This window comes from Ranitomeya imitator, chromosome 5, assembly GCF_032444005.1.
Source record: "Ranitomeya imitator isolate aRanImi1 chromosome 5, aRanImi1.pri, whole genome shotgun sequence".
NCBI lineage: Eukaryota > Metazoa > Chordata > Amphibia > Anura > Dendrobatidae > Ranitomeya > Ranitomeya imitator.
The window spans coordinates 2,027,647-2,042,506 of record NC_091286.1 but is presented as its reverse complement, the minus strand read 5'-3'; the positions used below and the strand labels follow the sequence as shown (position 1 = coordinate 2,042,506).

The following is a 14,860-nucleotide window of genomic DNA, read 5'->3' as shown; positions in this document are numbered from 1 at the left end:
TCTCATAAACCCATGCTGATATGGAGTTAAACAGTTATTCTCATTGAGATAATCCAGAATAACATCCCTCAGAAACCCTTCAAATATTTTACCAAATATTTTACCAAAAGTGTTGGAGGCAAATTGACAGCTGCCAGATGTGAACAAGGGGGACTTAAAGAATGAGAGCGATGGCGCCAAAGAGTATATACCGTACAGTTGCTAAGGTGGGGCCCCGACATGGGATACTCACCACACACGGGGATATGAACACACACACAAAATGCGCCACACACTACCACGTGCTTGAACACATATCACCCTCAGCACACATTTCATCACACATACACCAACCTCGCCACATAAAAGTCGATACACAAAGGTCGCCGCTCAAAACTCGCCACGCGTAATACTCGCCACATGCAAAACTCACCTCGTGGGAAAACTCGCCACACTCAAAACTTGCACACACGGAAAAATTGCCACATGCACAAAAGTTGCAACACATGCAAAAGTTGCCTAACACAAAACTTGCACATACTCAAAAGGCACCACACATAAAACTCGCCATGCGCAAAACTTGCTGCACACAACTTGCTACACTAACCTGTCACATGCAACTCGACACACAAAAAGTTGCTACACGCATGTCGCCACACAAAACTCGTCTCAAAAAAGTCGCCACATGCAACTCAACATACACAACTTGACATATGAAACTCGCCCTAAAACACACACAAGTCTGGTATTATCCTTCAGAAATAAAAATCTGATTAATAAGCAGACAAACTACAAGAGCAATAAATGTACCATATAGGAAATACGGCAGCTGTCAGTCACATGACCTGTCTATTATGTGTATGTGTGAGCTAATATATACTGCCAGGGGGGAGGGCTTCCTGTTGGCTGGGGATTTATCAGGCTGCCAATTTAGCTTACAAATACTGAGGTAAAAATACTGAGCAAATAATGTGTGAACGAGCTCTAATACAGGAGGAGATGACACACAGGTATATACTATATACAGGAGAGATGACACACAGATATATACTATATACAGGAGAGATGACACACAGTTATGTACTATATAGAGGAGGAGATAACATACAGGTACATACTATATACAGGTGAGATGACACACAGGTATATACTATATACAGGAGGAGATGACATACAGGTATATACTATATATAGGAGGAGATGACATACAGGTATATACTATATATAGGAGATGACATACAGGTATATACTATATACAGGGGAGATGACACACAGATTTATACTATATACAGGGGAGATGACACACAGGTATATACTATATACAGGAGGAGATGACATACAGGTATATACTATATATAGGAGGAGATGACATACAGGTATATACTATATATAGGAGATGACATACAGGTATATACTATATACAGGGGAGATGACACAGCAGGTATATAATATATGCAGGGGAGATGACATACAGGTATATACTAAATACAGGAGATGACATACAGGTGTATACTATATATAAGGGAGATGACAAACATGTATATACTGAGGTGAAAATGAGAGGTGTGAGGTGAAAATGAAAAGGTGTGAGTGCAAAATGAGAAGAGTGAGGGAAAATAGTGGAATGATCGGAAAATGACAGATGTGAGGTCGAAATGACAAGTGTTAGGGGGGAATGAGAGGAGTGAGGGGAAAATGAGAGGCGTGATGGGAAAATAAGAGAAGTGAGGTGCTATAACTAACCACAGATATTTACTATGCCCAGGCAACGCTGGGCTCTTCAGCTAGTATATATATATACACACGCACACATATACACCGTATACACATACACGCATCTACTATATAATTGTCTAAGGGTCACTTCTGTCTTTCTGTCATGGATATTCATTGGTCGCGACCTCTGTCTGTCATGGAATCCAAGTCGCTGATTGGTCTCGGCAAAACAGCCACGACCAATCAGCAATGGGCACAGTCCGGAAGAAAATGGCCGCTCCCTACTCCCCGCAGTCAGTGCCCAGCGCCCGCTCCGTACTCCCCTCCAGTCACCGCTCACACAGGGTTAATGCCGGCGTTACGGACTCACGAGACCACTAACTCATCTGGGTAATTTCGCAATGCATCCTGCAAATGGAAGATGGCAGCAGCCGCGCGCTCATTGCCTGCGCCAGAGCCTCGCTGTATTCGATCCTGGCGGGTGAGTATATAACTATTTTTTATTTTAATTATTTTTTTTAACAGGGATATGGTGCCCACACTGCTGTATACTACGTGGGCCGTGTTATATACCGCGTGGCTGCTATATACTACATAGGCAGTGTTATATACTATGTGGGCTGTGCTATATACTGCGTGGCCACTATTATAAACTACGTGGCTGGGCAATATACGTGACTGGCCATATACTACGTGGCTGGGCAATATACTATGTGACTGGGCAATATACTACATGACTGGGCAATATACTACGTGGCTGTGCAATATACTACGTGGATATACTATGTGGCTGTGCAATATACTACGTAACTGGGCAATATACTACGTGGCTGAGCAATATACTACGTGGCTGGGCAATATTCTACATGACTGGGCAATATACTACGTGGCTGTGCAATATACTACGTGGATATACTATGTGGCTGTGCAATATACTACGTAACTGGGCAATATACTACGTGGCTGAGCAATATACTATGTGGCTGGGCAATATACTACATGACTGGGCAATATACTACGTGGCTGTGCAATATACTACGTGGATATACTATGTGGCTGTGCAATATACTACGTAACTGGGCAATATACTACGTGGCTGAGCAATATACTATGTGGCTGGGCAATATACTACATGACTGGGCAATATACTACGTGGGCTGTGCAATATACTACGTGACTGGGCAATGTACTATGTGGCTGGGTAATATACTACGTGGCTGGGCAATATACTACGTGGCTGGGCAATATACTACGTGGCTGGGCAATATACTACGTGGCTGGGCAATATACTACGTGGCTGGGCAATATACTACGTGGCTGGGCAATATACTACGTGGCTGAGCAATATACTACGTGGCTGGGCAATATACTATGTAGCTGGGCAATATACTACGTGGCTGGGCAATATACTACGTGGCTGGGCAATATACTATGTAGCTGGGCAATATACTACGTGGCTGAGCAATATACTACGTGGCTGGGCAATATACTATGTAGCTGGGCAATATACTACGTGGCTGGGCAATATACTATGTAGCTGGGCAATATACTACGTGGCTGGGCAATATACTATGTAGCTGGGCAATATACTACGTGGCTGGGCAATATACTACGTGGCTGGGCAATATACTACGTGGCTGGGCAATATACTACGTGGCTGGACAATATACTACGTGGCTGGGCAATATACTATGTAGCTGGGCAATATACTACGTGGCTGGGCAATATACTATGTAGCTGGGCAATATACTACGTGGCTGGGCAATATACTACGTGGCTGGGCAATATACTACGTGGCTGGGCAATATACTACGTGGCTGGGCAATATACTACATGCATATTCTAGAATACCCGATGCACACATACATACTGTATATATATACACTGTACACACACTCACACACATATATATATATACACACACTGTACACGGGGCCGCACTCACCGATGAAGAGGATGGGGAAGGTGATGAAGAGGAGGAACACATGCGGCACCACGTTCAGGGCGTCCACGAAGCAGCCGTTGTTCAGGACGCCGCCGTCCACATTGTAGGGGTTGGAGCGGTTGTCGCTGCCGCAGAAAGCCAGAGGCATGGTGACCGGGGACCGGAGAATGGTGACCGGGGACCGGGGACTGAAGACCGGGGACCGGAGAATGGGGACCGGGGACTGAAGACCGGGGACCGGAGAACGGGGACCGGAGAATGGTGACCGGGGACCGGAGAATGGTGACCGGGGACCGGAGAATGGTGACCGGGGACCGGAGAATGGTGACCGGGGAACGGAGACTGGTGACCGGAGACCGGAGAATGCTGACCGGGAACCGGCGGCAGCTCTACCGGGCGAGCGCGACCAGAGCAGGGAGCACAGGCGGAGCCTCCATCACTGGAAGGAGAAGGCGGAGCCGGAGCGGGGTCACCTCCTCCTGGTATATCTGGGGTCCCCTCCTGGTATATCTGGGGTCTCCTCCTGGTATATCTGGGGTCTCCTCCTGCTATATCTGGGGTCTCCCTGGTATATCTGGGGTCTCCTCCTGCTATATCTGGGGTCTTCTCCTGGTATATCTGGGGTCTCCTCCTGGTATATCTGGGGTCTCCTCCTGGTATATCTGGGGTCTCCTCCTGGTATATCTGGGGTCTCCTCCTGGTATATCTGGGGTCTCCTCCTGGTATATCTGGGGTCCCCTCCTGGTATATCTGGGGTCTCCTCCTGGTATATCTGGGGTCTCCTCCTGGTATATCTGGGGTCTCCTCCTGGTATATCTGGGGTCTCCTCCTGGTATATCTGGGGTCTCCTCCTGCTATATCTGGGGTCTCCTCCTGGTATATCTGGGGTCTCCTCCTGGTATATCTGGGGTCTCCTCCTGGTATATCTGGGGTCTCCTCCTGGTATATCTGGGGTCTCCTCCTGCTATATCTGGGGTCTCCTCCTGGTATATCTGGGGTCTCCTCCTGGTATATCTGGGGTCTCCTCCTGGTATATCTGGGGTCTCCTCCTGGTATATCTGGGGTCTCCTCCTGCTATATCTGGGGTCTCCTCCTGGTATATCTGGGGTCTCCTCCTGGTATATCTGGGGTCTCCTCCTGGTATATCTGGGGTCTCCTCCTGGTATATCTGGGGTCTCCTCCTCCTGCTATATCTGGGGTCTCCTCCTGGTATATCTGGGGTCTCCTCCTGGTATATCTGGGGTCTCCTCCTCCTGGTATATCTGGGGTCTCCTCCTGCTATATCTGGGGTCTCCTCCTGGTATATCTGGGGTCTCCTCCTCCTGGTATATCTGGGGTCTCCTCCTCCTGGTATATCTGGGGTCTCCTCCTGGTATATCTGGGGTCTCCTCCTGCTATATCTGGGGTCTCCTCCTGGTATATCTGGGGTCTCCTCCTGGTATATCTGGGGTCTCCTCCTGCTATATCTGGGGTCTCCTCCTGGTATATCTGGGGTCTCCTCCTGGTATATCTGGGGTCTCCTCCTGGTATATCTGGGGTCTCCTCCTGGTATATCTGGGGTCTCCTCCTGCTATATCTGGGGTCTCCTCCTGGTATATCTGGGGTCTCCTCCTGGTATATCTGGGGTCTCCTCCTGGTATATCTGGGGTCTCCTCCTGGTATATCTGGGGTCTCCTCCTCCTGCTATATCTGGGGTCTCCTCCTGGTATATCTGGGGTCTCCTCCTGGTATATCTGGGGTCTCCTCCTGGTATATCTGGGGTCTCCTCCTGCTATATCTGGGGTCTCCTCCTGGTATATCTGGGGTCTCCTCCTGGTATATCTGGGGTCTCCTCCTGGTATATCTGGGGTCTCCTCCTGGTATATCTGGGGTCTCCTCCTGGTATATCTGGGGTCTCCTCCTCCTGCTATATCTGGGGTCTCCTCCTGGTATATCTGGGGTCTCCTCCTGGTATATCTGGGGTCTTCTCCTGGTATATCTGGGGTCTCCTCCTGGTATATCTGGGGTCTCCTCCTGCTATATCTGGGGTCTCCTCCTGCTATATCTGGTGTCTCCTCCTCCTGGTATATCTGGGGTCTCCTCCTGGTATATCTGGGGTCTCCTCCTGGTATATCCGGGGTCTCCTCCTGGTATATCTGGGGTCTCCTCCTGGTATATCTGGGGTCTCCTCCTGGTATATCTGGGGTCTCCTCCTGGTATATCTGGGGTCTCCTCCTGGTATATCTGGGGTCTCCTCCTGGTATATCTGGGGTCTCCTCCTGGTATATCTGGGGTCTCCTCCTGGTATATCTGGGGTCTCCTCCTCCTGGTATATCTGGGGTCTCCTCCTGCTATATCTGGGGTCTCCTCCTGGTATATCTGGGGTCTCCTCCTGGTATATCTGGGGTCTTCTCCTGGTATATCTGGGGTCTCCTCCTCCTGGTATATCTGGGTTCTCCTCCTGGTATATCTGGGGTCTCATCCTGCTATATGGGGTCTCCTCCTGGTATATCTGGGGTCTCCTCCTGGTATATCTGGGGTCTTCTCCTGGTATATCTGGGGTCTCCTCCTCCTGGTATATCTGGGGTCTCCTCCTGGTATATCTGGGGTCTCCTCCTGGTATATCTGGGGTCTCCTCCTGGTATATCCGGGGTCTCATCCTGCTATATGGGATCTCCTCCTGGTATATCTGGGGTCTCCTCCTGGTATATCTGGGGTCTCATCCTGCTATATGGGGTCTCCTCCTGGTATATCTGGGGTCTCCTCCTGGTATATCTGGGGTCTCCTCCTCCTGGTATATCTGGGGTCTCCTCCTGGTATATCTGGGGTCTCCTCCTGGTATATCTGGGGTCTTCTCCTGGTATATCTGGGGTCTCCTCCTGCTATATCTGGGGTCTCCTCCTGGTATATCTGGGGTCTCCTCCTGGTATATCTGGGGTCTCCTCCTCCTGGTATATCCGGGGTCTCCTCCTGGTATATCCGGGGTATCCTCCTGGTATATCTGGGGTCTCCTCCTGCTATATCTGGGGTCTCCTCCTGGTATATCTGGGGTCTCCTCCTGGTATATCTGGGGTCTCCTCCTCCTGGTATATCTGGGGTCTCCTCCTCCTGGTATATCTGGGGTCTCCTCCTGCTATATCTGGGGTCTCCTCCTGGTATATCTGGGGTCTCCTCCTGGTATATCTGGGGTCTCCTCCTGGTATATCCGGGGTCTCCTCCTGGTATATCCGAGGTCTCCTCCTGGTATATCCGGGGTCTTCTCCTGGTATATCTGGGGTCCCCTCCTGGTATATCCGGGGTCTCCTCCTGGTATATCTGGGGTCTTCTCCTGGTATATCTGGGGTCCCCTCCTGGTATATCTGGGGTCTCCTCCTGGTATATCTGGGGTCTCCTCCTGGTATATCCGGGGTCTCCTCCTGGTATATCTGGGGTCTCCTCCTGGTATATCCGGGGTCTTCTCCTGGTATATCTGGGGTCCCCTCCTGGTATATCTGGGGTCTCCTCCTGGTATATCTGGGGTCTCCTCCTGGTATATCTGGGGTCTCCTCCTCCTGGAATATCTGGGGTCTCCTCCTGGTATATCTGGGGTCTCCTCCTGGTATATCTGGGGTCTCCTCCTGGTATATCTGGGGTCTTCTCCTGGTATATCTGGGGTCTCCTCCTGCTATATCTGGGGTCTCCTCCTGGTATATCTGGGGTCTCCTCCTGGTATATCTGGGGTCTCCTCCTCCTGCTATATCTGGGGTCTCCTCCTGGTATATCTGGGGTCTCCTCCTCCTGCTATATCTGGGGTCTCCTCCTGGTATATCTGGGGTCTCCTCCTGGTATATCTGGGGTCTCCTCCTGGTATATCTGGGGTCTCCTGGTATATCTGGGGTCTCCTCCTGGTATATCTGGGGTCTCCTCCTGGTATATCTGGGGTCTCCTCCTGGTATATCTGGGGTCTCCTCCTGGTATATCTGGGGTCTCCTCCTGCTATATCTGGGGTCTCCTCCTCCTGGTATATCTGGGGTCTCCTCCTGGTATATCTGGGGTCTCCTCCTGCTATATCTGGGGTCTCCTCCTGGTATATCTGGGGTCTCCTCCTGCTATATCTGGGGTCTCCTCCTGGTATATCTGGGGTCTCCTCCTGGTATATCTGGGGTCCCCTCCTGGTATATCTGGGGTCTCCTCCTGGTATATCTGGGGTCTCCTCCTGGTATATCCGGGGTCTCCTCCTGGTATATCTGGGGTCTCCTCCTGGTATATCTGGGGTCTCCTCCTCCTGCTATATCTGGGGTCTCCTCCTGGTATATCTGGGGTCTCCTCCTGCTATATCTGGGGTCTCCTCCTGGTATATCTGGGGTCTCCTCCTGGTATATCTGGGGTCTCCTCCTCCTGGTATATCTGGGGTCTTCTCCTGGTATATCTGGGGTCCCCTCCTGGTATATCTGGGGTCTCCTCCTGGTATATCTGGGGTCTCCTCCTCCTGGTATATCCGGGGTCTCCTCCTGGTATATCTGGGGTCTCCTCCTGGTATATCTGGGGTCCCCTCCTGCTATATCTGGGGTCCCCTCCTGGTATATCTGGGGTCTCCTCCTGGTATATCTGGGGTCTCCTCCTCCTGGAATATCTGGGGTCTCCTCCTGGTATATCTGGGGTCCCCTCCTGGTATATCCGTGGTCTCCTCCTGGTATATCTGGGGTCTTCTCCTGGTATATCTGGGGTCCCCTCCTGGTATATCTGGGGTCTCCTCCTGGTATATCTGGGGTCTCCTCCTCCTGGTATATCTGGGGTCTTCTCCTGGTATATCTGGGGTCCCCTCCTGGTATATCTGGGGTCTCCTCCTGGTATATCTGGGGTCTCCTCCTCCTGGAATATCTGGGGTCTCCTCCTGGTATATCTGGGGTCTCCTCCTGGTATATCCGTGGTCTCCTCCTGGTATATCTGGGGTCTCCTCCTGCTATATCTGGGGTCTCCTCCTGGTATATCTGGGGTCTCCTCCTGGTATATCTGGGGTCTCCTCCTCCTGCTATATCTGGGGTCTCCTCCTGGTATATCTGGGGTCTCCTCCTCCTGCTATATCTGGGGTCTCCTCCTGGTATATCTGGGGTCTCCTGGTATATCTGGGGTCTCCTCCTGGTATATCTGGGGTCTCCTCCTGGTATATCTGGGGTCTCCTCCTGGTATATCTGGGGTCTCCTCCTGGTATATCTGGGGTCTCCTCCTGGTATATCTGGGGTCTCCTCCTGGTATATCTGGGGTCTCCTCCTGCTATATCTGGGGTCTCCTCCTCCTGGTATATCTGGGGTCTCCTCCTGGTATATCTGGGGTCTCCTCCTGCTATATCTGGGGTCTCCTCCTGGTATATCTGGGGTCTCCTCCCGCTATATCTGGGGTCTCCTCCTGGTATATCTGGGGTCTCCTCCTGGTATATCTGGGGTCCCCTCCTGGTATATCTGGGGTCTCCTCCTGGTATATCTGGGGTCTCCTCCTGGTATATCCGGTGTCTCCTCCTGGTATATCTGGGGTCTCCTCCTGGTATATCTGGGGTCTCCTCCTCCTGCTATATCTGGGGTCTCCTGGTATATCTGGGGTCTCCTCCTGGTATATCCGGGGTCTCCTCCTGGTATATCTGGGGTCTCCTCCTCCTGGTATATCTGGGGTCTCCTCCTGGTATATCTGGGGTCTCCTCCTCCTGCTATATCTGGGGTCTCCTCCTGGTATATCTGGGGTCTCCTCCTGGTATATCTGGGGTCTTCTCCTGGTATATCTGGGGTCTCCTCCTGGTATATCTGGGGTCTCCTCCTGGTATATCTGGGGTCTCCTCCTGCTATATCTGGGGTCTCCTCCTGCTATATCTGGGGTCTCCTCCTGGTATATCCGGGGTCTCCTCCTGCTATATCTGGGGTCTCCTCCTGCTATATCTGGGGTCTCCTCCTGGTATATCTGGGGTCTCCTCCTGGTATATCTGGGGTCTCCTCCTGGTATATCTGGGGTCTCCTCCTGCTATATCTGGGGTCTCCTCCTGCTATATCTGGGGTCTCCTCCTGGTATATCTGGGGTCTCCTCCTGCTATATCTGGGGTCTCCTCCTGCTATATCTCGGGTATCCTCCTGGTATATCCGGGGTCTCCTCCTGGTATATCTGGGGTCTCCTCCTGGTATATCTGGGGTATCCTCCTGGTATATCCGGGGTCTCCTCCTGGTATATCCGGGGTCTCCTCCTGGTATATCTGGGGTCTCCTCCTGGTATATCTGGGGTCTCCTCCTGGTATATCTGGGGTCTCCTCCTGCTATATCTGGGGTCTCCTCCTGGTATATCTGGGGTCTCCTCCTGCTATATCTGGGGTCTCCTCCTGGTATATCTGGGGTCACCTCCTCCTGGTATATCTGGGGTCTCCTCCTGCTATATCTGGGGTCTCCTCCTGGTATATCTGGGGTCTCCTCCTGGTATATCTGGGGTCTCCTCCTGCTATATCTGGGGTCTCCTCCTGCTATATCTGGGGTCTCCTCCTGCTATATCTGGGGTCTCCTCCTGCTATATCTGGGGTCACCTCCTCCTGGTATATCTGGGGTCTCCTCCTGGTATATCTGGGGTCTCCTCCTCCTGCTATATCTGGGGTCTCCTCCTGGTATATCTGGGGTCTCCTCCTGCTATATCTGGGGTCTCCTCCTGGAATATCTGGGGTCTCCTCCTGGTATATCTGGGGTCTCCTCCTGCTATATCTGGGGTCTCCTCCTGCTATATCTGGGGTCTCCTCCTGCTATATCTGGGGTCTCCTCCTGCTATATCTGGGGTCACCTCCTCCTGGTATATCTGGGGTCTCCTCCTGGTATATCTGGGGTCTCCTCCTCCTGCTATATCTGGGGTCTCCTCCTGGTATATCTGGGGTCTCCTCCTGGTATATCTGGGGTCTCCTCCTGGTATATCTGGGGTCTCCTCCTGGTATATCTGGGGTCTCCTCCTGGTATATCTGGGGTCTCCTCCTGCTATATCTGGGGTCTCCCTGGTATATCTGGGGTCTCCTCCTGCTATATCTGGGGTCTCCTCCTGGTATATCTGGGGTCTCCTCCTGGTATATCTGGGGTCTCCTCCTGGTATATCTGGGGTCTCCTCCTGGTATATCTGGGGTCTCCTCCTGCTATATCTGGGGTCTCCTCCTGCTATATCTCGGGTATCCTCCTGGTATATCCGGGGTCTCCTCCTGGTATATCTGGGGTCTCCTCCTGCTATATCTGGGGTCTCCTCCTGCTATATCTGGGGTCTCCTCCTGGTATATCTGGGGTCTCCTCCTCCTGGTATATCTGGGGTCTCCTCCTGGTATATCTGGGGTCTCCTCCTCCTGCTATATCTGGGGTCTCCTCCTGGTATATCTGGGGTCTCCTCCTGGTATATCTGGGGTCTTCTCCTGGTATATCTGGGGTCTCCTCCTGGTATATCTGGGGTCTCCTCCTGGTATATCTGGGGTCTCCTCCTGGTATATCTGGGGTCTTCTCCTGGTATATCTGGGGTCTCCTCCTGCTATATCTGGGGTCTCCTCCTGGTATATCTGGGGTCTCCTCCTGGTATATCTGGGGTCTCCTCCTCCTGGTATATCTGGGGTCTTCTCCTGGTATATCTGGGGTCTCCTCCTGGTATATCTGGGGTCTCCTCCTGGTATATCTGGGGTCTCCTCCTGGTATATCTGGGGTCTCCTCCTGGTATATCTGGGGTCTCCTCCTGGTATATCCGGGGTCTCCTCCTGGTATATCTGGGGTCTCCTCCTCCTGCTATATCTGGGGTCTCCTGGTATATCTGGGGTCTCCTCCTGGTATATCCGGGGTCTCCTCCTGGTATATCTGGGGTCTCCTCCTGGTATATCTGGGGTCCCCTCCTGGTATATCTGGGGTCTCCTCCTGGTATATCTGGGGTCTCCTCCTGGTATATCTGGGGTCTTCTCCTGGTATATCTGGGGTCTTCTCCTGGTATATCTGGGGTCTTCTCCTGGTATATCTGGGGTCTTCTCCTGGTATATCTGGGGTCTCCTCCTCCTGCTATATCTGGGGTCTCCTCCTGGTATATCTGGGGTCTCCTCCTGGTATATCTGGGGTCTCCTCCTGCTATATCTGGGGTCTCCTCCTGCTATATCTCGGGTATCCTCCTGGTATATCCGGGGTCTCCTCCTGGTATATCTGGGGTCTCCTCCTGCTATATCTGGGGTCTCCTCCTGGTATATCTGGGGTCTCCTCCTGGTATATCTGGGGTCTCCTCCTGCTATATCTGGGGTCTCCTCCTGCTATATCTGGGGTCTCCTCCTGGTATATCTGGGGTCTCCTCCTGGTATATCTGGGGTCTCCTCCTGGTATATCTGGGGTCTCCTCCTGCTATATCTGGGGTCTCCTCCTGCTATATCTGGGGTCTCCTCCTGCTATATCTGGGGTCTCCTCCTGCTATATCTGGGGTCTCCTCCTGCTATATCTGGGGTCACCTCCTCCTGGTATATCCGGGGTCTCCTCCTGGTATATCCGGGGTCTCCTCCTGGTATATCTGGGGTCTCCTCCTGGTATATCTGGGGTCTCCTCCTGGTATATCTGGGGTCTCCTCCTGATATATCTGGGGTCTCCTCCTGGTATATCTGGGGTCTCCTCCTGGTATATCTGGGGTCTCCTCCTGCTATATCTGGGGTCTCCTCCTGCTATATCTGGGGTCACCTCCTCCTGGTATATCTGGGGTCTCCTCCTGGTATATCCGGGGTCTCCTCCTGGTATATCTGGGGTCTCCTCCTGGTATATCTGGGGTCTCCTCCTGGTATATCTGGGGTCTCCTCCTGGTATATCTGGGGTCTCCTCCTGATATATCTGGGGTCTCCTCCTGGTATATCTGGGGTCTCCTCCTGGAATATCTGGGGTCTCCTCCTGCTATATCTGGGGTCTCCTCCTGGTATATCTGGGGTCTCCTCCTCCTGGTATATCTGGGGTCTCCTCCTGATATATCTGGGGTCTCCTCCTGCTATATCTGGGGTCTCCTCCTGGTATATCTGGGGTCTCCTCCTCCTGGTATATCTGGGGTCTCCTCCTGATATATCTGGGGTCTCCTCCTGCTATATCTGGGGTCTCCTCCTGGTATATCTGGGGTCTCCTCCTGGTATATCTGGGGTCTCCTCCTGGTATATCTGGGGTCTCCTCCTGCTATATCTGGGGTCTCCTCCTGGTATATCTGGGGTCTCCTCCTGGTATATCTGGGGTCTCCTCCTGGTATATCTGGGGTCTCCTCCTGCTATATCCGGGGTCTCCTCCTGGTATATCTGGGGTCTACTCCTGCTATATCTGGGGTCTCCTCCTGATATATCTGGGGTCTCCTCCTGCTATATCTCGGGTCTCCTCCTGGTATATCTGGGGTCTCCTCCTGGTATATCCGGGGTCTCCTCCTCCTGCTATATCTGGGGTCTCCTCCTGATATATCTGGGGTCTCCTCCTGCTATATCTGGGGTCTCCTCCTGGTATATCTGGGGTCTCCTCCTGCTATATCTGGGGTCTCCTCCTGGTATATCTGGGGTCTCCTCCTGGTATATCTGGGGTCTACTCCTGCTATATCTGGGGTCTCCTCCTGATATATCTGGGGTCTCCTCCTGCTATATCTGGGGTCTCCTCCTGGTATATCTGGGGTCTCCTCCTGGTATATCCGGGGTCTCCTCCTCCTGCTATATCTGGGGTCTCCTCCTGATATATCTGGGGTCTCCTCCTGCTATATCTGGGGTCTCCTCCTGATATATCTGGGGTCTCCTCCTGCTATATCTGGGGTCTCCTCCTGGTATATCTGGGGTCTCCTCCTGCTATATCTAGGGTCTCCTCCTGATATATCTGGGGTCTCCTCCTGCTATATCTGGGGTCTCCTCCTGGTATATCTGGGGTCTCCTCCTGGTATATCTGGGGTCTCCTCCTGCTATATCTGGGGTCTCCTCCTGGTATATCTGGGGTCTCCTCCTGGTATATCTGGGGTCTCCTCCTGCTATATCTGGGGTCTCCTCCTGGTATATCTGGGGTCTCCTCCTGGTATATCTGGGGTCTCCTCCTGGTATATCTGGGGTCTCCTCCTCCTGGTATATCTGGGGTCCCCTCCTGGTATATCTGGGGTCTCCTCCTGGTATATCTGGGGTCTCCTCCTGGTATATCTGAGGTCCCCTCCTCCTGGTATATCTGGGGTCTCCTCCTGCTATATCTGGGGTCTCCTCCTGCTATATCTGGGGTCTCCTCCTGGTATATCTGGGGTCTCCTCCTGGTATATCTGGGGTCTCCTCCTGCTATATCTGGGGTCTCCTCCTCCTGGTATATCTGGGGTCTCCTCCTCCTGGTATATCTGGGGTCTCCTCCTGCTATATCTGGGGTCTCCTCCTCCTGGTATATCTGAGGTCCCCTCCTCCTGGTATATCTGGGGTCTCCTCCTGCTATATCTGGGGTCTCCTCCTGCTATATCTGGGGTCCCCTCCTGGTATATCTGGGGTCTCCTCCTGGTATATCTGGGGTCTCCTCCTGCTATATCTGGGGTCTCCTCCTGGTATATCTGGGGTCTCCTCCTGGTATATCCGGGGTCCCCTCCTGCTATATCTGGGGTCTCCTCCTGCTATATCTGGGGTCTCCTCCTGGTATATCTGGGGTCTCCTCCTAGTATATCTGGGGTCTCCTCCTCCTGGTATATCTGGGGTCTCCTCCTGGTATATCTGGGGTCTCCTCCTCCTGGTATATCCGGGGTCTCCTCCTGGTATATCTGGGGTCTCCTCCTCCTGGTATATCTGGGGTCTCCTCCTGGTATATCTGGGGTCTCCTCCTGGTATATCTGGGGTCTCCTCCTCCTGGTATATCTGGGGTCCCCTCCTGGTATATCTGGGGTCTCCTCCTGCTATATCTGGGGTCTCCTCCTGGTATATCTGGGGTCCCTTCCTCCTGCTATATCTGGGGTCTCCTGGTATATCTGTGGTCTCCTTCTGGTATATCTGGGGTCTTCTCCTGGTATATCTGGGGTCTCCTCCTGGTATATCTGGGGTCTCCTCCTGGTATATCTGGGGTCTCCTCCTCCTGGTATATCTGGGGTCCCCTCCTGGTATATCTGGGGTCTCCTCCTGCTATATCTGGGGTCTCCTCCTGGTATATCTGGGGTCCCCTCCTGGTATATCTGGGGTCTCCTCCTGGTATATCTGGGGTCCCTTCCTCCTGCTATATCTGGGGTCTCCTCCTGGTATATCTGGGGTCTTCTCCTGGTATATCTGGGGTCTCCTCCTGGTAT

At 52.3% G+C, this 14,860-nt stretch overlaps 1 protein-coding gene across 1 annotated transcript in view; it reads right to left on the bottom strand.

The window, feature by feature from the left end:
• ABCC8 (ATP binding cassette subfamily C member 8) overlaps window positions 1-4,111 on the bottom strand; it is a 434,375-nt gene extending 430,264 nt beyond the window's left edge. The window contains exon 1 of the mRNA XM_069768187.1: window positions 3,641-4,111. Coding sequence (XP_069624288.1) covers window positions 3,641-3,788 — 148 coding nt within the window. The 5' untranslated portion in view covers window positions 3,789-4,111. The remainder of the gene's footprint in view (window positions 1-3,640) is intronic.
• Between the last annotated feature and the right edge of the window lie 10,749 nt (window positions 4,112-14,860).